Raw genomic sequence first — 26,006 nt, 5'->3', positions numbered from 1 at the left:
TCATCATCTTCGACCTGACGCCACGAGACTTCATGGGGTCCACAGTCAATGTTGAGGACTGCCAGAGCAACTCCTACCCGACTGTATACCACTGTGGCACCACCTCTGCTGGGTCTGTCCCTCCGACAGTGCAGCACTCCCTCAGTACTGACCCACCGACAGTGCGGCACTCCCTCAGTACTGACCCACCGACAGTGCGGCACTCCCTCAGTACTGACCCACCGACAGTGCGGCACTCCCTCAGTACTGACCCACCGACAGTGTGGCACTCCCTCAGTACTGACCCACCGACAGTGCGGCACTCCCTCAGTACTGACCCACCGACAGTCTGGCACTCCCTCAGTACTGACCCACCGACAGTGCGGCGCTCCCTCAGTACTGACCCTCCGACAGTGCGGCGCTCCCTCAGTACTGACCCACCGACAGTGCGGCGCTCCCTCAGTACTGACCCTCCGACAGTGCGGCGCTCCCTCAGTACTGACCCTCCGACAGTGCGGCACTCCCTCAGTACTGACCCTCCGACAGTGCGGCACTCCCTCAGTACTGACCCTCCGACAGTGCGGCACTCCCTCAGTACTGACCCTCCGACAGTGCGGGGCAGTTTGGATATTTCCCGTTGAAATCGCTGCAGCGGGAAATAAAATCGACAACCTCCTGCTTGAGGTGTCTCCTGCTCACTGAGCCACAGCTGACCCTGATGTGGGCGAGTAGGAGGGTGCAGGGAATCAAATAGGAGCCATGGGACAGTCAGACACACTGCACTTGATCTCCAGAGCACAAAGATGGACAGCCCTGAAAACAAACCCTGAAAATCCTCGTGGAGGAGTCTTTATTTGAAGCAAAATGGCACCATACAAAAACAAAACTAAACTAAACCCATTTAAAAAGATTGTCCGCAGCCCCGTCTCTCATTACAGGCCGAAGGAAGGCATCATCTGACCGTGCATGTTTAATGGAGGCACCACTACCATCAGCGGGGATAATACAGTGAGTGTCAAAGGTATCGGGCAATGGGGAGGGGCACTGGGGTAGGGCAAACGGGACGGAGGGAGTACGGAGAGCAGCTGTAATTATCATTCAGCAGCAGTCAGACTGGAGATTCCACTAGCGGAGGGGGTGAGCTAACAGAAATGAGGCTCTCCTTTCTCTTCTGCAAACTGACGCAGTCTCTTACACTCTCTCTCTCTCTCCACAGGTGCTCAAACACCCTTCATTTTCCCTTTTTAAACTTGCTGCCACTTTTCACTTTCTTCTTTGCCGATCCTTTGGGTTCCAGCTCCTTTCAAACAAAAAAAAAAGAGATTGAAAATGGTGAGAGACAGTCAGTCACTCCCTCCCTCACACTGAGCTACTCCTTCCCACAGCTCAGAGACAGTCAGTCACTCCCTCACACTCGAGTTACTCCTTCCTACAGCTCAGAGACAGTCACTCCCTCCCTCACACTCGAGTTACTCCTTCCTACAGCTCAGAGACAGTCACTCCCTCCCTCACACTGAGCTACTCCTTCCTACAGCTCAGAGACAGTCACTCCCTCCCTCACACTGAGCTACTCCTTCCTACAGCTCAGAGACAGTCACTCCCTCCCTCACACTGTGAGTTACTCCTTCCTACAGCTCAGAGACAGTCACTCCCTCCCTCACACTGAGCTACTCCTTCCTACAGCTCAGAGACAGTCACTCCCTCCCTCACACTGTCAGCTACTCCTTCCTCCTGCCGTGCCCCAAGTTTGGAACCCATCCTCAGTCACTCCCTGTGCTGCAGTACCAGAAATGAGGCTGAACACACCCTTGGTGTGAGATTAGTATTGGGGCTGGTTTATTACAATCCTTTCAGAATCTAAAAGCAAAATACTGCGGATGCTGGAAATCTGAAACAAAAACAAGAAATGCTGGAATCACTCAGCAGGTCTGGCAGCATCTGTGGAAAGAGAAGCAGAGTTAACGTTTCGGGTCAGTGACCCTTCATCGGAAGGGCAGTTCCGAAGAAGGGTCGCTGACCCGAAACGTTAACTCTGCTTCTCTTTCCACAGATGCTGCCAGACCTGCTGAGTGATTCCAGCATTTCTTGTTTCCTTTCAGAATCTGTTGGCTGTTTCTTGGACGGCCTGATGGGAAGCGCAGAGGTTAGACTGGTCAACAGTCTCCACTGATCGAGTGGTCAGCTGGAAGACAACAGGATCCTGGTTCCAGAGGAAGGGGAACAGCAGTCCTGAGATCACCCTCAGAGGGAGGGGAGAGCAGTCTGGACCCCCCTCTCAGAGGGAGGGGAGATCAGTCTGGACACCCCCCTCAGAGGGAGGGAAGATCAGTTTGGACCCCTCCCCTCAGAGGGAGGGGAGAGGAGTCTGGACCCCCCCACCTCAGACAAGCCCATACCTTGCGCTTGGCAGAGGTCAACGACCCCGTGACCTTGAAGAAATCGTCGAGCCTCCCCTGGGTGCTGCCCTGTCGGCCCTTCAGCAACTTCTTTGCCCCATTCCGGATTCGCTCTTCACTGCCGGGAGAATAAACAGAGAGAGAGACTTTCAATGACAGGCCCTGGTTTGGCTCACCTTATTCACCTACTGCGCACGGCCAGAGACAGAGACAGAGATCGATTGAGGCAGGTGGAGGGGTGCAGACGGGAGGAGGGGGTTCGGAGGGCGGGAGCAACGTGGCGGGGGGAGAAAGGGGGAGGGACAAGGTAGGAAAAAAAACAGAAGAGAGAGAAATAAAAAGGAAAAAAAGGGACACACACGACATGTGACTCCAGACCCACAGCAATGTGGGTGACTCTCAGCTCCCCTCTGAACTGAAGGAACAAGCACCCAGGTCAAGGGAAATTGTAGATGGGTAATAAATGCTGATCGAGTCAGTGACAGCCACATCCCAGGAATGAATAACACACACACACACACACATTAAGGTCTAAACCCGTCCTGCCCTTCTTTCAATATCACTCTTAATACATCCACCGAGGAAGGCGCTCAGGGCCTGGGTTAAACTGTCCATTTGAACAACAGCGCCTCCAAAGTGCTGCACTCCCTCAGTCCTGACCCCCCGACAGTGCTGCACTCCCTCAGTCCTGACCCCCCGACAGTGCTGCACTCCCTCAGTCCTGACCCCCCGACAGTGCTGCACTCCCTCATTATTGACCCCCCGACAGTGCGGCACTCCCTCAGTCCTGACCCCCCGACAGTGCTGCACTCCCTCATTATTGACCCCCCGACAGTGCTGCACTCCCTCAGTCCTGACCCCCCGACAGTGCTGCACTCCCTCATTATTGACCCCCCGACAGTGCGGCACTCCCCCAGTCCTGGCCCCCCGACAGTGCGGCACTCCCCCAGTCCTGGCCCCCCGACAGTGCGGCACTCCCCCAGTCCTGGCCCCCCGACAGTGCGGCACTCCCCCAGTGCTGGCCCCCCGACAGTGCTGGCCCCCCGACAGTGCTGGCCCCCCGACAGTGCTGGCCCCCCGACAGTGCTGGCCCCCCGACAGTGCTGGCCCCCCGACAGTGCTGGCCCCCCGACAGTGCGGCACTCCGACAGTGCGGCACTCCGACAGTGCGGCACTCCGACAGTGCGGCACCCCGACAGTGCGGCACCCCGACAGTGCGGCACTCCGACAGTGCGGCACTCCGACAGTGCGGCACTCCGACAGTGCGGCACTCCGACAGTGCTGACCCTCCGACAGTGCTGACCCTCCGACAGTGCTGACCCTCCGACAGTGCTGACCCTCCGACAGTGCTGACCCTCTGACAGTGCGGTACTCCGACAGTACTGACCCTCTGACAGTGCGGCGCTCCCTCAGTACTGACCCTCCGACAGTGCTGACCCTCTGACAGTGCGGTACTCCGACAGTACTGACCCTCTGACAGTGCGGCGCTCCCTCAGTACTGACCCTCCGACAGTGCGGCACTCCCTCAGTACTGACCCTCCGACAGTGCGGCGCTCCCTCAGTGCTGACCCTCCGACAGTGCGACACTCCCTCAGTACTGACCCTCCGACAGTGCGGCGCTCCCTCAGTACTAACCCTCCGACAGTGCGGCTCAGTCGCGGCTGAGACTGGAACATGTTCCGCTCTCTTATCCCATCTCTTACCTGAATTGCTTCCCCTCGCACATGAATTTCACCAGCTCCTCCTCGTCTGGTTCAGACCACTTCAGATCGAGAGATTCAGCCTCCACCACATCAGGCTCCAGGAAGAGCTGCCGGGCCTCCTTGTACAGCCAGTCCTCGGGAATCGTGTATTTCTGGTAGCAATAAGGGAATTTCACAATTCTCATCTGGTTCATCAAATCCCTCCAAAGCCTCGCTACTTCCCTATCTCTGTAATCTCCTGCAGCCCCTACACCCCTCCCTATCTCTGTAATCTCCTCCAGCCCCTACACCCCTCCCTATCTCTGTAATCTCCTCCAGCCCCTACACCCCTCCCTATCTCTGTAATCTCCTGCAGCCCCTACACCCCTCCCTATCTCTGTTATCTCCTTCAGTGACTACACCCCTCCCTATCTCTGTAATCTCCTTCAGTCCCTACACCCCTCCCTGTCTCTGTAATCTCCTCCAGGCCCTACACCCCTCCCTGTCTCTGTAATCTCCTCCAGCCCCTACACCCCTCCCTATCTCTGTAATCTCCTCCAGGCCCTACACTCCTCACTATCTCTAATCTCCTCCAGCTCCTACACCCCTCCCTATCTCTGTAATCTCCTCCAGCCCCTACACCCCTCCCTATCTCTGTAATCTCCTCCAGCCCCTACACCCCTCCCTATCTCTGTAATCTCCTCCAGCCCCTACACTCCTCCCTATCTCTGTAATCTCCTCCAGGCCTACACCCCTCCCTATCTCTGTAATCTCCTGCAGCCCCTACACCCGTCCCTATCTCTGTAATCTCCTCCAGCCCCTACACTCCTCCCTATCTCTGTAATCTCCTCCAGCCCCTACACTCCTCCCTATCTCTGTAATCTCCTCCAGCCCCTACACTCCTCCCTATCTCTGTAATCTCCTCCAGCCCCTACACCCCTCCCTATCTCTGTAATCTCCTGCAGCCCCTACACCCCTCCCTACCTCTGTAATCTCCTCCAGGCCTACACCCCTCCCTATCTCTGTAATCTCCTCCAGCCCCTACACCCCTCCCTATCTCTGTAATCTCCTCCAGGCCTACACCCCTCCCTATCTCTGTAATCTCCTCCAGCCCCTACACCCCTCCCTATCTCAGTAATCTCCTGCAGCCCCTACACCCCTCCCTATCTCAGTAATCTCCTGCAGCCCCGACACCCCTCCCTATCTCTGTAATCTCCTCCAGCCCCTACACCCCTCCCTATCTCTGTAATCTCCTCCAGCCCCTACACCCCTCCCTATCTCTGTAATCTCCTCCAGCCTCTATACCCCTCCCTATCTCTAATCTCCTGCAGCCCCAACACCCCTCCCTATCTCTGTAATCTCCTCCAGCCCCTACACCCCTCCCTATCTCTGTAATCTCCTCCACCCCCTACACCCCTCCCTATCTCTGTAATCTCCTCCAGGCCCTACACTCCTCACTATCTCTGTAATCTCCTCCAGCTCCTACACCCCTCCCTATCTCTGTAATCTCCTCCAGGCCCTACACTCCTCACTATCTCTGTAATCTCCTCCAGGCCAACACCCCTCCCTATCTCTGTAATCTCCTGCAGCCCCTACACCCCTCCCTATCTCTGTAATCTCCTCCAGCCCCTACACCCCTCCCTATCTCTAATCTCCTGCAGCCCCTACACCCCTCCCTATCTCTGTAATCTCCTCCAGCCCCTACACCCCTCCCTATCTCTAATCTCCTGCAGCCCCTACACCCCTCCCTATCTCTGTAATCTCCTGCAGCCCCTACACCCCTCCCTATCTCTGTAATCTCCTCCAGCACCTACACTCCTCCCTATCTCTGTAATCTCCTCCAGCCCCTACACCCCTCCCTATCTCTGTAATCTCCTGCAGCCCCTACACCCCTCCCTATCTCTGTAATCTCCTCCAGGCCTACACCCCTCCCTATCTCTGTAATCTCCTGCAGCCCCTACACCCCTCCCTACCTCTGTAATCTCCTCCAGGCCTACACCCCTCCCTATCTCTGTAATCTCCTCCAGCCCCTACACCCCTCCCTATCTCTGTAATCTCCTGCAGCCCCTACACCCCTCCCTATCTCTGTAATCTCCTCCAGCCCCTACACCCCTCCCTATCTCTGTAATCTCCTCCAGGCCTACACCCCTCCCTATCTCTGTAATCTCCTGCAGCCCCTACACCCCCTCCCTATCGCTGTAATCTCCTCCAGCCCTACACCCCTCCCTATCTCTGTAATCTCCTCCAGCCCTACACCCCTCCCTATCTCTGTAATCTCCTCCAGTCCTACACCCCTCCCTATCTCTGTAATCTCCTCCAGCCCCTACACCCCTCCCTATCTCTGTAATCTCCTCCAGCCCCTACACCCCTCCCTATCTCTGTAATCTCCTCCAGCCCCTACACCCCTCCCTATCTCTGTAATCTCCTCCAGCCCCTACACCCCTCCCTATCTCTGTAATCTCCTCCAGCCTCTATACCCCTCCCTATCTCTGTAATCTCCTGCAGCCCCTACACCCCTCCCTATCTCTCTAATCTCCTCCAGCCCCTACACCCCTGCCTATCTCTGTAATCTCCTCCAGCCCCTACACCCCTGCCTATCTCTAATCTCCTCCAGCCCCTGCACCCCTCCCTATCTCTGTAATCACCTCCAGCCCCTACACCCCTCCCTATCTCTGTAATCCCATCCAGCCCCTACACCCCTCCCTATCTCTGTAATCTCCTCCAGCCCCTACACCCCTCCCTATCTCTGTAATCTCCTCCAGCCCCTACACCCCTCCCTATCTCTGTAATCTCCTCCAGCCCCTACACCCCTCCCTATCTCTGTAATCTCCTCCAGCCCCTCCACCCCTCCCTATCTCTGTAATCACCTCCAGCCCCTACACCCCTCCCTATCTCTGTAATCTCCTCCAGCCCCTACACCCCTCCCTATCTCTGTAATCCCCTCCAGTCCCTACACCCCTCCCTATCTCTGTAATCTCCTCCAGCCCCGACAACCCTCCAAGATCCCTGCGCTTCCCCAATTCCGGTCTCTTGAGCATCCCCACCATTAGTGGTCGTGCTGTCAGTTAACGCTCTGGAATTCCCTCTGCAAAACTCTCCCCCGTTCGATCTTTAGCTGCTCCTTAAACAATCTACCGGTCCTGGGTCCTAACAAGCACCTTGTGCGGCTCAGTGTCAGATTGTTTTTGATAAATCTCCTGAACAGCTCCACTGGGACTTTCCACTGCAGAGCAGACACTATAGAAATATAAGTTGTTGTTGAATCAGTCAGCACTATTTTCCCCATTTAAACAAGGATGGTTTGAGATGAAGGGACAGGACCATGGGGCGGCTCAGCTAAGGGGAAGAGGGATTAGCAGCAGCACATGGATCTCGGACTGAAGAGAGCGAGATCCAAACCGGGAACCGAGTGTGCGGGGAATCCCGGTTCACTCTGGGAATAGAGCACCGGGATACAGTGTGCGGGGAATCCCGGGTCACTCCGGGAATAGAGCACCGGGATACAGTGTGCGGGGAATCCCGGGTCACTCCGGGAATAGAGCACCGGGATACAGTGTGCGGGGAATCACGGTTCACTCCGGGAATAGAGCACCGGGGTACAGTGTGCGTGGAAACCCGGTTCACTCTGGGAATAGAGCACCGGGATACAGTGTGCGGGGAATCCCGGTTCACTCCGGGAATAGAGCACCGGGGTACAGTGTGCGTGGAAACCCGGTTCACTCCGGGAATAGAGCACCGGGGTACAGTGTGCGTGGAAACCCGGTTCACTCCGGGAATAGAGCACCGGGGTACAGTGTGCGGGGAATCCCGGTTCACTCCGGGAATAGAGCACCGGGATACAGTGTGCGGGGAATCCCGGTTCACTCCGGGAATAGATCACCGGGATACAGTGTGCGGGGAATCCCGGGTCACTCCGGGAATAGAGCACCGAGATACAGTGTGCGGGGAATCCCGGTTCACTCCAGGAACAGAGCACCGGGATACAGTGTGCGGGGAATCCCGGGTCACTCTGGGGTGATTCCCCTTCTCCCACCACTTACACTGCTGTCAATGTTCTTGATGATCTCCTCAATGGTCTTGTGTTGTCTGATGAGGTCGATGGCTCGTTTGGGTCCAATCCCACGGATACTCTCACAGTAATCACTGCCCAGGAGAATGCACAGGTCCACAAACTGCAGGAGAGGGAGGGAGAGAGGGAGTGGGTGTGCAGGAATGGAGGAGAGAGTGAGAGAGAAAGCAGGCGAGGGTGGTGGTGGGATGCAGGGGAGAGAGAACAAACAAGGTCAGAATGTACAGGGGACTTCCCCTCCTACCCATGTCCCACTCCCTCACTCAGCCAGCTTGTGGGGGTCATGCACTGCCTCACCCACCTGTTCTTGTGTTAGGCCTGCCTCCTGTAACGCTTTGTTCAGGTGGAACTCCTGGATAGGCAGCTTCCTGTGAGATAAGAGGGAGTGCATTAGGAGACAGAACATCCTGCAACGCAGACACAGCAGGGAGAGTGTAGAGGGAGCTTGACTCTATATCTAACCCCGTTTTTTGTTTTTGTTTACTCTGTAACTAATCCCATTTTTTTTCTTTTTTTTTAATAAGGTGGCCTTTAAAGCCCAGGTCCCATTTATATAGTCTTTTTTTTAAAGCGATACAGCACTGAAACAGGCCCTTCGGCCCACCCGTCTGTGCAAACCAACAACCACTCATTTATACTAATTCTACATTAACCCACACTTTTTGGGATTTTCTTCTCCCTGCTGCTTTCACATGCGTTCAAATCCTTTGAAGAAGGAATTTTCCTCCACACAAGATCAGGGGGAAGGTTGTTCAACCTTGCCCGTCTAAGAGCGAAGTCCAAAGTACGGAAAGTCCTCATCAGGGAACTCCTCTTTGCTGACGATGCTGCTTTAACATCTCACACTGAAGAGTGCCTGCAGAGTCTCATCGACAGGTTTGCGGCTGCCTGCAATGAATTTGGCCTAACCATCAGCCTCAAGAAAACGAACATCATGGGGCAGGACGTCAGAAATGCTCCATCCATCAATATTGGCGACCACGCTCTGGAAGTGGTTCAAGAGTTCACCTACCTCAGCTCAACTATCACCAGTAACCTGTCTCTAGATGCAGAAATCAACAAGCGCATGGGTAAGGCTTCCACTGCTATGTCCAGACTGGCCAAGAGAGCGTGGGAAAATGGCGCACTGACACGGAACACAAAAGTCCGAGTGTATCAGGCCTGTGTCCTCAGTACCTTGCTCTATGGCAGCGAGGCCTGGACAACGTATGCCAGCCAAGAGCGACGTCGCAATTCATTCCATCTTCGCTGCCTTCGGAGAATACTTGGCATCAGGTGGCAGGACTATATCTCCAACACAGAAGTCCTTGAAGCGGCCAACACCCCCAGCTTATACAGACTACTGAGTCAGCGGCACTTGAGATGGCTTGGCCATGTGAGCTGCATTGAAGATGGTAGGATCCCCAAAGACACATTGTACAGCGAGCTCGTCACTGGTATCAGACCCACCGGCCGTCCATGTCTCCACTTTAAAGACGTCTGCAAACTCGACATGAAGTCCTGTGACATTGATCACAAGTCGTGGGAGTCAGTTGCCAGCGATCGCCAGAGCTGGCGGGCAGCCATAAAGGCAGTGCTAAAGTGTGGCGAGTCGAAGAGACTTAGCAGTTGGCAGGAAAAAAGACAAAAGCGCAAGGGGAGAGCCAACTGTGTAACAGCCCCGACAACCAATTTTTTCTGCAGCACCTGTGGAAGAGTCTGTCACTCTAGAATTGGCCTTTATAGCCACTCCAGGTGCTGCTTCACAAACCATGACCACCTCAAGGCGCTTGCCCATTGTCTCTCGAGACAAGGAGGCCAAAGAAAAAGAATGGACATGTTGGGGTGGGATAGCTCTTCACCCCATGGCTGGATGTTATCAATTTAAAGGGTGACGGGGTCGCATGGGCAGCCACAGAGGCTGCAGCTGCATAAGTAGTAGAGGGCCCCGCCACCAGTGATGAAGGGCTTGCCATGGGTCTAAGAGCTAAACCCACCCCAGGCTTGCAAACCGAATAACTTAAAAGATTCACAGGAGACACTGAATATCTATAAAAGACAAACAAATAACAGGTTGGGGGGAGGCTGATGGTACAGAGGAGAGATAAAGACAGGCTGTAAGGGATGACTTGCTTTCCGGAGGTGCTGCACACAGCACACTTAAAACAGTCTTTGCCAACATTCTTGGTCTTCCAGTTGGGGGAGGCGTCTTCACCTGGGTCAGCTGAAGCTGCCCAGGCACCATCTATCCCATTCCGTCTCTTTAGCCAGGCAGCTTCAGCTGACCCAGGCTGGACAATTGGGGTGGGGAGGGAGCTTCCCTGTGTGCTTGTTGCAGCAGCACAGATTCCTGTTGAATTGGCAGCCCCACCACTTGTTCCGGCGACTTGTTCCTCCCCCAACAGTCCAAAGCAAATTAAATTACTGGTGTTCAGCACCCACCTCCAGACAAAGCCTGGTTTCCAACAAAATGTCTCTTTCTTCTCTTTAATGGAGATTGTTGTTGAAGTTTCACCTCTGCTTGGTTGTAACTGCTCTCCCTTGCTCAGTGTAGCTCCTCTCTCCACCGCTGCAACCTCCAACTGCCATCAGCACTCTCAGCTGAGGCTTATTGCTGCAATCAGCAGTCAACACTCCACTTAGCCAGCAGCCAACCCCGTTTATTTTCCCTGTTACAGTAAGACCAGGTGAAGGCTGAGAAGGAACCCTAGACCTCTTTCTCACCAGATCATAACAGGAGCTTTAATCTGTATCTAACCCCATTTTTTTTTTTTTCTTTTCTCTTCTTTATCCTGGGTGAGAGCTTCCATAAGGAGGGCCAGGAGGGGAATGAGGATATTGTATACCAGCACTGGAGGCTTTACACTTCACCTGTATCCAACCCCGTTTGGTTTTTTTTAAAAGGGAGCTTTACTCTGTATCTATCCCCGTGCTGTACCTGTCCTGGGAGTGTTTGATGGGTGACAGTGTAGAGGGAGCTTTACTCTGTATCTAACCCCATGGTGTACGTGTCCTGGGAGTGTTTGATGGGAACAGTGTCGAGGGAGCTTTACTCTGTAAGTGGCAGCTGCTCCATGGTGAACTCACTTGGCCTCACTCGCGGTCATGTGCCTCAATAAAACGGAAGTGCCAAATGTCAGGGCGTCCATGTCCTCCGTGGCTGCAGCGTAGACTTTGCCAGCTTTGACCAAGGCGGCACAGCTGGCTTCTGCTTCACATGGAGCCTGAGGGGTGAATGGTGGACGAGTGTTACTGAGTTCTGGAACAGCACTGAGCTCCCCTCTTGTGCAACTATACCCACCTACGACCCACCGTTTGTTGAAATATACCCACATACGACCACCCCTCTTGGTCAACTATACCAACGTACGACCCCCTCTTGTTTAAATATACCCACGTACGACCCCCCCTCTTGATTAACTATACCCACATACGACCCCCGCTCTTGGTTAACTATACCCACATACGACCCCCCCTCTTGGTTAACTATACCCACGTACGACCCCCCCTTGATTAAATATACCCACGTACGACCCCCCCTCTTGATTAACTATACCCACGTACGACCCCCCCTCTTGATTAATTATACCCACGTACGACCCCCCCTCTTGATTAAATATACCAACGTACGACCCCCCCTCTTGATTAACTATACCCACGTACGACCCCCTCTTGATTAACTATACCCACGTACGACCCCCTCTTGATTAACTATACCCACGTACGACCCCCTCTTGATTAACTATACCCACGTACGACCCCCTCTTGATTAAATATACCCATGTACGACCCCCCCTCTTGATTAACTATACCCACGTACGACCCCCTCTTGATTAACTATACCCACGTACGACCCCCCCTCTTGATTAACTATACCCACGTACGACCCCCTCTTGATTAACTATACCCACGTACGACCCCCTCTTGATTAAATATACCCATGTACGACCCCCCCTCTTGATTAACTATACCCACGTACGACCCCCTCTTGATTAACTATACCCACGTACGACCCCCCCTCTTGATTAACTATACCCACGTACGACCCCCTCTTGATTAACTATACCCACGTACGACCCCCTCTTGATTAAATATACCCATGTACGACCCCCCCTCTTGATTAACTATACCCACGTACGACCCCCTCTTGATTAACTATACCCACGTACGACCCCCCCTCTTGATTAACTATACCCACGTACGACCCCCCCTCTTGATTAACTATACCCACGTACGACCCCCTCTTGATTAACTATACCCACGTACGACCCCCTCTTGATTAACTATACCCACGTACGACCCCCTCTTGATTAAATATACCCATGTACGACCCCCCCTCTTGATTAACTATACCCACGTACGACCCCCTCTTGATTAACTATACCCACGTACGACCCCCCCTCTTGATTAACTATACCCACGTACGACCCCCTCTTGATTAATTATACCCACGTACGACCCCCCCTCTTGATTAAATATACCAACGTACGACCCCCCCTCTTGATTAACTATACCCACGTACGACCCCCTCTTGATTAACTATACCCACGTACGACCCCCTCTTGATTAACTATACCCACGTACGACCCCCTCTTGATTAACTATACCCACGTACGACCCCCTCTTGATTAACTATACCCACGTACGACCCCCTCTTGATTAACTATACCCACGTACGACCCCCTCTTGATTAATTATACCCACGTACGACCCCCCCTCTTGATTAAATATACCAACGTACGACCCCCCCTCTTGATTAACTATACCCACGTACGACCCCCTCTTGATTAACTATACCCACGTACGACCCCCTCTTGATTAACTATACCCACGTACGACCCCCTCTTGATTAACTATACCCACGTACGACCCCCTCTTGATTAACTATACCCACGTACGACCCCCTCTTGATTAACTATACCCACGTACGACCCCCTCTTGATTAACTATACCCACGTACGACCCCCCCTCTTGATTAACTATACCCACGTACGACCCCCTCTTGATTAATTATACCCACGTACGACCCCCCCTCTTGATTAAATATACCAACGTACGACCCCCCCTCTTGATTAACTATACCCACGTACGACCCCCTCTTGATTAACTATACCCACGTACGACCCCCTCTTGATTAACTATACCCACGTACGACCCCCTCTTGATTAACTATACCCACGTACGACCCCCTCTTGATTAACTATACCCACGTACGACCCCCTCTTGATTAACTATACCCACGTACGACCCCCTCTTGATTAATTATACCCACGTACGACCCCCCCTCTTGATTAAATATACCAACGTACGACCCCCCCTCTTGATTAACTATACCCACGTACGACCCCCTCTTGATTAACTATACCCACGTACGACCCCCTCTTGATTAACTATACCCACGTACGACCCCCTCTTGATTAACTATACCCACGTACGACCCCCTCTTGATTAACTATACCCACGTACGACCCCCTCTTGATTAACTATACCCACGTACGACCCCCCCTTGATTAATTATACCCACGTACGACTCCCTCTTGATTAATTATACCCACGTACGACCCCCTCTTGATTAACTATACCCACGTACGACCCCCTCTTGATTAACTATACCCACGTACGACCCCCTCTTGATTAATTATACCCACGTACGACCCCCCCTCTTGATTAACTATACCCACGTACGACCCCCCCTCTTGATTAATTATACCCACGTACGACCCCCCCTCTTGATTAAATATACCAACGTACGACCCCCCCTCTTGATTAACTATACCCACGTACGACCCCCTCTTGATTAATTATACCCACGTACGACCCCCCCTTGATTAATTATACCCACGTACGACCCCCTCTTGATTAACTATACCCACGTACGACCCCCTCTTGATTAACTATACCCACGTACGACCCCCCCTCTTGATTAACTATACCCACGTACGACTCCCTCTTGATTAACTATACCCACGTACGACCCCCTCTTGATTAACTATACCCACGTACGACCCCCTCTTGATTAATTATACCCACGTACGACCCCCCCTCTTGATTAAATATACCAACGTACGACCCCCCCTCTTGATTAACTATACCCACATACGACCCCCTCTTGATTAACTATACCCACGTACGACCCCCCCTCTTGATTAATTATACCCACGTACGACCCCCCCTCTTGATTAACTATACCCACATACGACCCCCCCTCTTGATTAAATATACCCACGTACGACCCCCCCTCTTGATTAATTATACCCACGTACGACCCCCCCTCTTGATTAAATATACCAACGTACGACCCCCCCTCTTGATTAACTATACCCACATACGACCCCCCCTCTTGATTAAATATACCAACGTACGACCCCCCCTCTTGATTAACTATACCCACATACGACCCCCTCTTGATTAACTATACCCACATACGACCCCCTCTTGATTAACTATACCCACGTACGACCCCCCCTCTTGATTAATTATACCCACGTACGACCCCCCCTCTTGATTAACTATACCCACATACGACCCCCCCTCTTGATTAAATATACCAACGTACGACCCCCCCTCTTGATTAACTATACCCACATACGACCCCCTCTTGATTAACTATACCCACGTACGACCCCCCCTCTTGATTAATTATACCCACGTACGACCCCCCCTCTTGATTAACTATACCCACGTACGACCCCCCCTCTTGATTAACTATACCCACGTACGACCCCCCCTCTTGATTAAATATACCAACGTACGACCCCCCCTCTTGATTAACTATACCCACATACGACCCCCTCTTGATTAACTATACCCACGTACGACCCCCTCTTGATTAACTATACCCACGTACGACCCCCTCTTGATTAATTATACCCACGTACGACCACCCCTCTTGATTAAATATACCAACGTACGACCCCCCCCTTGATTAACTATACCCACATACGACCCCCTCTTGATTAACTATACCCACGTACGACCCCCCCTCTTGATTAATTATACCCACGTACGACCACCCCTCTTGATTAAATATACCAACGTACGACCCCCCCCTTGATTAACTATACCCACGTACGACCCCCTCTTGATTAAATATACCCACGTACGACCCCCTCTTGATTAAATATACCCACGTACGACCCCCTCTTGATTAAATATTTTTTTTTTAATTTCCAAAATATACTTTATTCATAAAAATCTGTAAAAATTACATTGCCAAACAGTTTCCAAACAGCACCAAAAAATACCAACATTGCAAGGGAGATCAGTTTCCTTCAATACTCTCATGAGTTTCTTCCCAACCCTTCCGTTTCACAATTGTCATGTCAATTACAGTTTTACATTTACAGCAATTGAGAATATTAACGATACAGTTCGAGTGGTTTCCCATGGATCCAGCCCCTCAGTTCAGCTTGGTGGGAGGACCTTACACTGTGGTCTTTCCCCATTGAGCCTTTGCTGCGGCTGCCCCAAGCTTTAGTGCGTCCCTCAGCACGTAGTCCTGGACCTTGGAATGTGCCAGTCTGCAACATTCGGTGGTGGACAACTCTTTGCGCTGGAAGACCAGCAAGTTTCGGGCAGACCAAAGGGCGTCTTTCACCGAATTGATAGCCCTCCAGCAGCAGTTGATGTTTGTCTCGGTGTGCGTCCCTGGGAACAGCCCGTAGAGCACAGACTCCTGTGTTACAGAGCTGCTTGGGATGAACCTTGACAAAAACCACTGCATCTCTTTCCACACCTGCTTTGCAAAGGCACATTCCAGGAGGAGGTGGGCGACCGTCTCTTCCCCACCACAGCCAACGCGGGGGCACTGTGCGGAGGGGGCGAGACTTCGGGTGTGCATGAAGGATCTGACGGGGAGGGCCCTTCTCACCACCAGCCAAGCTACGTCTTGGTGCTTGTTTGAAAGTTCTGGTGATGAGGCATTCCGCCAAATGACTTTGACGGTCTGCTCGGGGAACCATCCGACAGGATCCACCGTTTCCTTTTCCCGTAGGGCCTTGAGGACATTCCGTGCAGACCACTGCCTGATGGACCGGTGGTCAAAGGTGTTTTTCCGCAGAAACTGCTCCACGAAGGATAGGTGGTACGGCGCCGCCCAACTGCACGGAGCGTTCCGCGGCAATGTGACCAGGCCCATCCTTCGCAACACCGGGGACAGATAGAACCTCAGCACGTAGTGACACTTGGAGTTTGCGTACTGGAGGTCTACACATAGCTTGATGCAGCCGCACACGAAGGTGGTCATCAGGATGAGGGCCACGTTGGGTACATTTTTCCCGCCCATGTCCAGAGATTTGAACATCGTGTCCCTCCGGACCCGGTCCATTTTAGATCCCCAGACGAAGCGGAAAATGGCTCGGGTGACTGCCACGGCGCAGGAGTGGGGTATGGGCCAGACCTGCGCCACGTAGAGCAACAACGTGAGCGCCTCGCACCTGATGACCAGGTTCTTACCCACAATGGAGAGAGATCGCTGCCCCCACATGCCCAACTTTTGTCGTACCTTGGCTACTCGCTCCTCCCATGTTTTGGTGCACACCCCGGCCCTTCCGAACCATATCCCCAGCACCTTCAGGTAATCTGACCTGACGGTGAAGGGGACAAAGGATCGGTCAGCCCAGTTCCCAAAGAACATGGCCTCGCTCTTGCCGTGGTTAACTTTGGCTCCCGAGGCCAGTTCGAACTGGTCGCAGATGCTCATCAGTCTGCGCACGGACAGCGGATCCGAGCAGAAGACGGCGACGTCATCCATGTACAGGGAGGTTTTGACCTGAGTGCCTCCGCTGCCTGGGATTGTCACCCCTCTTATGCTCGCATCCTTCCTAATAGACTCAGCAAAGGGTTCAATACAGCAAACAAACAAGACCGGGGACAGAGGACAGCCCTGTCTGACTCCAGATTTGATCGGGAAACTTTCAGATTCCCACCCGTTGATTGACACTGCGCTACTGATGTTTGTGTAGAGCAGTTGGATCCAATTGCAGATTCCCTCCCCAAACCCCATTTTGGAAAGCACGTCCATCATGTAGGTGTGCGATATCCTGTCAAAAGCCTTCTCCTGGTCCAGGCTACTGATGTTTGTGTAGAGCAGTTTGATCTCTTGGTTAACTGTACCCACGTACAGCTCCATCTCGGTTAACTGTACCCGCGTACGACCCCATCTCGGTTAACTGTACCTGCGTACGACCCCATCTCGGTTAACTGTACCTGCGTACGACCCCATCTCTGTTAACTGTACCTGCGTACGACCCCATCTCGGTTAACTGTACCTGCGTACGACCCCATCTCGGTTAACTGTACCTGCGTACGACCCCATCTCGGTTAACTGTACCCGCGTTCGGCTCCATCTCGGTTAACTGTACCCGCGTTCGGCTCCATCTCGGTTAACTGTACCCGCGTACGGCTCCATCTCGGTTAACTGCACCCGCGTACGACCCCATCCCGGTTAACTGTACCTGCGTACGGCTCCATCTTGGTTAACCATACCCCTTTAAGGCCCTCTCACCTGAATCCCATGTACAGATCCCAACAGCTATACCTCAACATACATCCACTATTTCCTTAACCAATATGCAATGCACCAACCTTCTCTATAATTGATGTACGCCCCATCTACCCTCCAAGTACAGCTCCCTTCACTTATCAACCTTGATGTGCAGACACCCACCCACCCCAATCTGTACTCCATAAACCAGCGACCCCTCCTATGTAGACTGTTACATCCATGTACCCGGAGCCTCCCTCTGTGTAGACCTGTGGGATCCCCGCCCTATGTAGGAAAACAGGAACAGGAGGAGGCTATATTACCCAATCCTGTTCCGCCATTCAGTGAGATCATGACAGATCTGTGACCTAACTCCATATACCCTAATTACCCTTGAGAAGGTGGTGGTGAGCTGCCTTTTTGAACTGCTGCAGTGCACAGATGCCAATCTTCAGCCAATCCGATTCACTTCACGTCATATCAAGAAACGACCAAAGGCACTGGATACTGCAAAGGCTACGAGCCCTGATAACATTCCGGCAATGGTACTGAACTAGTCACGCCCTATCAGTTGACTCTCGATAATCAGTAAAGTGAAGGAAGGTGTCATTTACAGTGCTATCAAGCAGCACTTGCTTAGTAATAACCTGCTCAGTGATGGTCAGTTTGGGTTCTGCCAGGGCCACTCAGCTCCTGTCCTCATCATAACTTTGGTTCAAACATGGACAAAAGAGCTGAATTCAAGAGGTGAGGTGAGAGTGACTGCCCTTGACATCAAGGCAGCATTTGACTGAGTATGGCATCAAGGAGCCCGAGCAAAGCTGAGGTCAATGGGAATCAGGGGGATACCCTCCGCTGGCTGGAGTCATACCTAGCGCAAAGGGAGATGGTTGTGGTTGTTGGAGGTCAATCATCTGAGCTCCAGGACATCACTGCAGGAGTTCCTCAGGGTAGTGTCCTCGGCCCAACCATCTTCAGCTGCTTCATCAATGTCCTTCCTTCAAAATGGTCAGATGTGGGGATGTTCGCTGATGATTGCACAATGTTCAGCACCATTCGTGACTCCTCAAGTACTGAAGCAGTCCGTGTAGAAATGCAGCAAGACCTGGACAATATCCAGGCTTGGGCTGATAAATGGCAACTAACACCCACAGCACCTAAGTGCCAGACAATGACCATCTCCAACAAGAGAGAATCTAACCATCTCCCCTTGATATTCAGTGGCATTACCATCGCTGAATCCCCCACTATCAACATTCTGGGGGTTACCATTGACCGGAGTAGCCATATAAATACCGTGGCTACAAGAGCAGGTCAGAGACTTGAATCTGGTGAAAAGTAACTCACCTCCTGACTCCCCAAAGGCTGTCCACCATCTCCAAGGCACAAGTCAGGAATGTGATGGAATACTCTCCATTTGCCTGGATGGGTGCAGCTCCAACAAAACTCAGGAAGCTCGACAAAGCAGCCTGCTCGATTGACACCCCATCCACAAACATTCACTCCCTCCAACAACAACGCACAGTGACAGCAGTGTGTACCATCTACAAGATGCATTGCAGCAACTCACTAAGGCTCCTTAGACAGCACCTTCCAAACCCATGACCTCTACCAACTAGAAGGACAAGGGCAGTAGATGCATGGGAACACCACCATCTGCAAGTTCCCCTCCAAGTCACACACCATCCTGACTTGGAACTATATCACCATTCCTTCACAGTCGCTGGGTCAAAATCCTGGAACTCCCTTCCTAACAGCACTGTGGGTGTACCTACCCCACATGGACTGCAGCGGTTCAAGAAGGCAGCTCACCACCACCTTCTCAAAGGCAATTAGGAATGGACAATAAATACAGGCCTAGCCAGCGACGCCCACATCCCATGAACAAATAAAACCAAAACTGTCACTCTTCAGTGCCATTATGTTCTCCCTTCCTGTTATTTTGTTTACAAGTAATTCTATTCAGTCCCTGATTCAATAACTGTTTCCTTGGGATGTCTGGCATGCTGATCTCATTCTCGACTGTAAATACTGACACAAAGTCATTCTTCAGCTAGTCTGCTATTTCCTGGTTTTCATTAACAATGTCACCATTATCAGGTTTCAAGTAGCCCACATTGCTTCTCACCACACTCTTCTCGCCAATGTAATTGCAGAAGATTTTTGCATTGATTTTGAAATCCCTTGCAAGTTTCTCTTCCGAGTCCCTTTTGGTGGATCTTACTATCTGCTTTGTCATCCTTTGCTGCACTTTGCCATTCGCCAGGTTCTCTGCTTTTTTTTTTTTAAAAAACATGCTTCTTTTAGTTTCATGTCTTTTACCTCTTCAGTTGTCCTTTATGCCCCTCAGAGGTAAAAACTTTTAGGGGTACGTCACTACGTCAGCATATGGGGAACGAACACCTCTCCCCCCTGCAACCTATATAGACGGTTACCTCGAAGTAGGGGACTCCTTTGTCCCATGTCGAACCTTACCTCGAAGTAGGGGACTCCTTTGTCCCATGTCGATCCTTACCTCGAAGTAGGGGACTCCTTTGTCCCATGTCGATCCTTACCTCGATGTAGGGGACTCCTTTGTCCCATGTCGATCCTTACCTCGATGTAGGGGACTCCTTTGTCCCATGTCGATCCTTACCTCGATGTAGGGGACTCCTTTGTCCCATGTCGATCCTTACCTCGATGTAGGGGACTCCTTTGTCCCATGTCGATCCTTACCTCGATGTAGGGGACTCATTTGTCCCATGTCGATCCTTACCTCGATGTAGGGGACTCATTTGTCCCATGTCGATCCTTACCTCGATGTAAGGGACTCCTTTGTCCCATGTCGATCCTTACCTCGATGTAGGGGATCCCCATGAGCTGCAGCAGCTGTTTGCACTCATCATTATGCTGTTTGGTAACCTTCACCAGCCTCTTATTGAACCTCTCGATGTTCTCCGTGTCACCTAGAATCAAGAAGGCAGTGTCGTCTCACAGGCATTTGACAAGGGGTCACTAGAAAGTAACGCTGCTGCACGAGAGAAGGGCACATGTGACGTGGGGTAATATATGAGCACAGATACATCACTGGTTAATGGACAGTAAACAGTCATGTGACATGGGGTAATATATTAGCACAGATACAACACTGGTTAATGGACAGTAAACAGTCATGTGACATGGGATAATATATTAGCACAGATACAACACTGGTTAATGGACAATAAACAGTCATGTGACATGGGATAATATATTAGCACAGATACAACACTGGTTAATGGACAGTAAACAGTCATGTGACATGGGATAATATATTATCACAGATACAACACTGGTTAATGGACAGTAAACAGTCATGTGACATGGGATAATATATTAGCACAGATACAACACTGGTTAATGGACAGTAAACAGTCATGTGACATGGGATAATATATTAGCACAGATACAACACTGGTTAATGGACAATAAACAGTCATGTGACATGGGATAATATATTAGCACAGATACAACACTGGTTAATGGACAATAAACAGTCATGTGACATGGGATAATATATTAGCACAGATACAACACTGGTTAATGGACAATAAACAGTCATGTGACATGGGATAATATATTAGCACAGATACAACACTGGTTAATGGACAATAAACAGTCATGTGACATGGGATAATATATTAGCACAGATACAACACTGGTTAATGGACAATAAACAGTCATGTGACATGGGATAATATATTAGCACAGATACAACACTGGTTAATGGACAATAAACAGTCATGTGACATGGGATAATATATTATCACAGATACAACACTGGTTAATGGACTGTAAACAGTCATGTGACATGGGATAATATATTAGCACAGATACAGCACTGGTTAATGGACAATAAACAGTCATGTGACATGGGATAATATATTAGCACAGATACAACACTGGTTAATGGACAGTAAACAGTCATGTGACATGGGATAATATATTATCACAGATACAACACTGGTTAATGGACAGTAAACAGTCATGTGACGTGGGATAATATATTAGCACAGATACAACACTGGTTAATGGACAATAAACAGTCATGTGACATGGGATAATATATTAGCACAGATACATCACTGGTTAATGGACAATAAACAGTCATGTGACATGGGATAATATATTAGCACAGATACAACACTGGTTAATGGACAATAAACAGTCATGTGACATGGGATAATATATTAGCACAGATACAACACTGGTTAATGGACAATAAACAGTCATGTGACATGGGATAATATATTAGCACAGATACATCACTGGTTAATGGACAATAAACAGTCATGTGACATGGGGTAATATATTAGCACAGATACAACACTGGTTAATGGACAATAAACAGTCATGTGACATGGGATAATATATTAGCACAGATACAACACTGGTTAATGGACAATAAACAGTCATGTGACATGGGATAATATATTAGTACAGATACAACACTGGTTAATGGACAGTAAACAGTCATGTGACATGGGATAATATATTATCACAGATACAACACTGGTTAATGGACAGTAAACAGTCATGTGACGTGGGATAATATATTAGCACAGATACAACACTGGTTAATGGACAATAAACAGTCATGTGACGTGGGATAATATATTAGCACAGATACAACACTGGTTAATGGACAGTAAACAGTCATGTGACGTGGGATAATATATTAGCACAGATACAACACTGGTTAATGGACAATAAACAGTCATGTGACGTGGGATAATATATTAGCACAGATACAACACTGGTTAATGGACAATAAACAGTCATGTGACGTGGGATAATATATTAGCACAGATACAACACTGGTTAATGGACAGTAAACAGTCATGTGACGTGGGATAATATATTAGCACAGATACAACACTGGTTAATGGACAATAAACAGTCATGTGACGTGGGATAATATATTAGCACAGATACAACACTGGTTAATGGACAATAAACAGTCATGTGACGTGGGATAATATATTAGCACAGATACAACACTGGTTAATGGACAATAAACAGTCATGTGACGTGGGATAATATATTAGCACAGATACAACACTGGTTAATGGACAATAAACAGTCATGTGACATGGGATAATATATTATCACAGATACAACACTGGTTAATGGACAATAAACAGTCATGTGACATGGGATAATATATTAGCACAGATACAACACTGGTTAATGGACAATAAACAGTCATGTGACATGGGGTAATATATTAGCACAGATACAGCACTGGTTAATGGACAATAAACAGTCATGTGACATGGGGTAATATATTAGCACAGATACAACACTGGTTAATGGACAATAAACAGTCATGTGACATGGGGTAATATATTAGCACAGATACAACACTGGTTAATGGACAGTAAACAGTCATGTGACGTGGGATAATATATTAGCACAGATACAACACTGGTTAATGGACAATAAACAGTCATGTGACATGGGATAATATATTAGCACAGATACAACACTGGTTAATGGACAGTAAACAGTCATGTGACGTGGGATAATATATTAGCACAGATACAACACTGGTTAATGGACAATAAACAGTCATGTGACATGGGATAATATATTAGCACAGATACAACACTGGTTAATGGACTGTAAACAGTCATGTGACATGGGATAATATATTAGCACAGATACAACACTGGTTAATGGACAGTAAACAGTCATGTGACATGGGGTAATATATTAGCACAGATACAACACTGGTTAATGGACTGTAAACAGTCATGTGACATGGGATAATATATTAGCACAGATACAACACTGGTTAATGGACAATAAACAGTCATGTGACATGGGATAATATATTAGCACAGATACAACACTGGTTAATGGACAATAAACAGTCATGTGACATGGGGTAATATATTAGCACAGATACAACACTGGTTAATGGACAATAAACAGTCATGTGACATGGGATAATATATTATCACAGATACAACACTGGTTAATGGACAGTAAACAGTCATGTGACATGGGGTAATATATTATCACAGATACAACACTGGTTAATGGACAGTAAACAGTCATGTGACATGGGGTAATATATTAGCACAGATACAACACTGGTTAATGGACAGTAAACAGTCATGTGACGTGGGATAATATATTATCACAGATACAACACTGGTTAATGGACAGTAAACAGTCATGTGACATGGGGTAATATATTAGCACAGATACAACACTGGTTAATGGACAGTAAACAGTCATGTGACATGGGGTAATATATTATCACAGATACAACACTGGTTAATGGACAATAAACAGTCATGTGACATGGGATAATATATTAGCACAGATACATCACTGGTTAATGGACAATAAACAGTCATGTGACATGGGGTAATATATTAGCACAGATACAACACTGGTTAATGGACAATAAACAGTCATGTGACATGGGATAATATATTAGCACAGATACAACACTGGTTAATGGACAATAAACAGTCATGTGACATGGGATAATATATTAGTACAGATACAACACTGGTTAATGGACAGTAAACAGTCATGTGACATGGGATAATATATTATCACAGATACAACACTGGTTAATGGACAGTAAACAGTCATGTGACGTGGGATAATATATTAGCACAGATACAACACTGGTTAATGGACAATAAACAGTCATGTGACGTGGGATAATATATTAGCACAGATACAACACTGGTTAATGGACAGTAAACAATCATGTGACATGGGATAATATATTATCACAGATACAACACTGGTTAATGGACAATAAACAGTCATGTGACATGGGATAATATATTAGCACAGATACAACACTGGTTAATGGACAATAAACAGTCATGTGACATGGGGTAATATATTAGCACAGATACAGCACTGGTTAATGGACAATAAACAGTCATGTGACATGGGGTAATATATTAGCACAGATACAACACTGGTTAATGGACAATAAACAGTCATGTGACATGGGGTAATATATTAGCACAGATACAACACTGGTTAATGGACAGTAAACAGTCATGTGACGTGGGATAATATATTAGCACAGATACAACACTGGTTAATGGACAATAAACAGTCATGTGACATGGGATAATATATTAGCACAGATACAACACTGGTTAATGGACAGTAAACAGTCATGTGACGTGGGATAATATATTAGCACAGATACAACACTGGTTAATGGACAATAAACAGTCATGTGACATGGGATAATATATTAGCACAGATACAACACTGGTTAATGGACAATAAACAGTCATGTGACATGGGATAATATATTAGCACAGATACAACACTGGTTAATGGACAATAAACAGTCATGTGACATGGGGTAATATATTAGCACAGATACAACACTGGTTAATGGACAATAAACAGTCATGTGACATGGGGTAATATATTAGCACAGATACAACACTGGTTAATGGACAATAAACAGTCATGTGACATGGGGTAATATATTAGCACAGATACAACACTGGTTAATGGACAATAAACAGTCATGTGACATGGGATAATATATTAGCACCGGTTAATGGACAGTAAACAGAGTAGCAACAAACAGGTCATTTTAAGGTTGGCAGACTGTTACTAATGGGGTGCCACAAGGAACAGTGCTGGGGCCTCGGCGACTTACAATCTGTTATCACAGACGCAGATAAAGGGACCCAGCACCGCAGCCTCACAGCTCCAGGGGACCTGGGTTCAATTCTGGGTATTGCCTGTGCGGAGTTTGCAAGTTCTCCCTGTGACCGCGTGGGTTTTCGCCGGGTTCTCCGGTTTCCTCCCACAGCCAAAGACTTGTGGGTTGATAGGTAAATTGGCCATTATAAATTGCCCCTAGTATAGGTAGGTGATAGGGAAATATATAGGGACAGTTGGGGATGTGACAGGAATATGGGATTAGTGTAGGATTAGTATAAATGGGTGGTTGTTGGTCGGCACAGACTCGGTGGGCCGAAGGGCCTGTTTCAGTGCTGTATCTGTAAATAAGTAAATAAATAAAATAAATAATCCACGTTTACTGACAATACAAAGCTTGGTGGGGAAATGACGTGGAAGGCACAAAAAAAGCTGCAAATGGATGGACACAGGTGAAGTAATTGGGAAAATGGTGGGAGATGGACTATAATGTGGGGAAAGGTGAAGCTATCCACTTTGATTGGAAGAATAGAAATGCAGAATATATCTTTAAATGGTAAGAAGCTGTTAAATGTTGAGGTTAAGTGAGATTTGGGAGTATTGGAACACAAAGTTAACATGTAGGTGCAGCCAGCAATTAGGAAGGCCAATGACACACTGACCTCCATTTGAGGATCAGGTGGTGAAAATACAGTTGAGATGGAATGAATGACCTCGACTTGGGTGTATAGGGC

General features: G+C 49.2%; 1 protein-coding gene across 2 annotated transcripts in view; it reads right to left on the bottom strand.

Moving 5' to 3' along the window:
• Window positions 1-801: 801 nt before the first annotated feature.
• Window positions 802-26,006, bottom strand: part of fen1 (flap structure-specific endonuclease 1) — a 35,242-nt gene continuing 10,037 nt past the window's right edge. The window contains exons 5-11 of one of the 2 annotated variants that reach the window (XM_068014140.1): window positions 20,425-20,534; window positions 11,193-11,329; window positions 8,428-8,494; window positions 8,098-8,229; window positions 4,079-4,230; window positions 2,376-2,493; window positions 802-1,279 (exon numbers count right to left, since the gene is read on the bottom strand). In XM_068014140.1, the coding sequence (XP_067870241.1) occupies window positions 1,211-1,279; window positions 2,376-2,493; window positions 4,079-4,230; window positions 8,098-8,229; window positions 8,428-8,494; window positions 11,193-11,329; window positions 20,425-20,534 (785 nt within the window). In that variant the 3' untranslated portion in view covers window positions 802-1,210. The remainder of the gene's footprint in view (window positions 1,280-2,375; window positions 2,494-4,078; window positions 4,231-8,097; window positions 8,230-8,427; window positions 8,495-11,192; window positions 11,330-20,424; window positions 20,535-26,006) is intronic. The other variant, XM_068014141.1, reaches the window with a different exon arrangement.

The sequence above is a fragment of the Heterodontus francisci genome, chromosome 34, assembly GCF_036365525.1.
Source record: "Heterodontus francisci isolate sHetFra1 chromosome 34, sHetFra1.hap1, whole genome shotgun sequence".
In the NCBI taxonomy this organism is placed as follows: domain Eukaryota; kingdom Metazoa; phylum Chordata; class Chondrichthyes; order Heterodontiformes; family Heterodontidae; genus Heterodontus; species Heterodontus francisci.
Note: the sequence above shows the minus strand (reverse complement) of the source record. Positions and strands in the feature narration are given on the sequence as shown.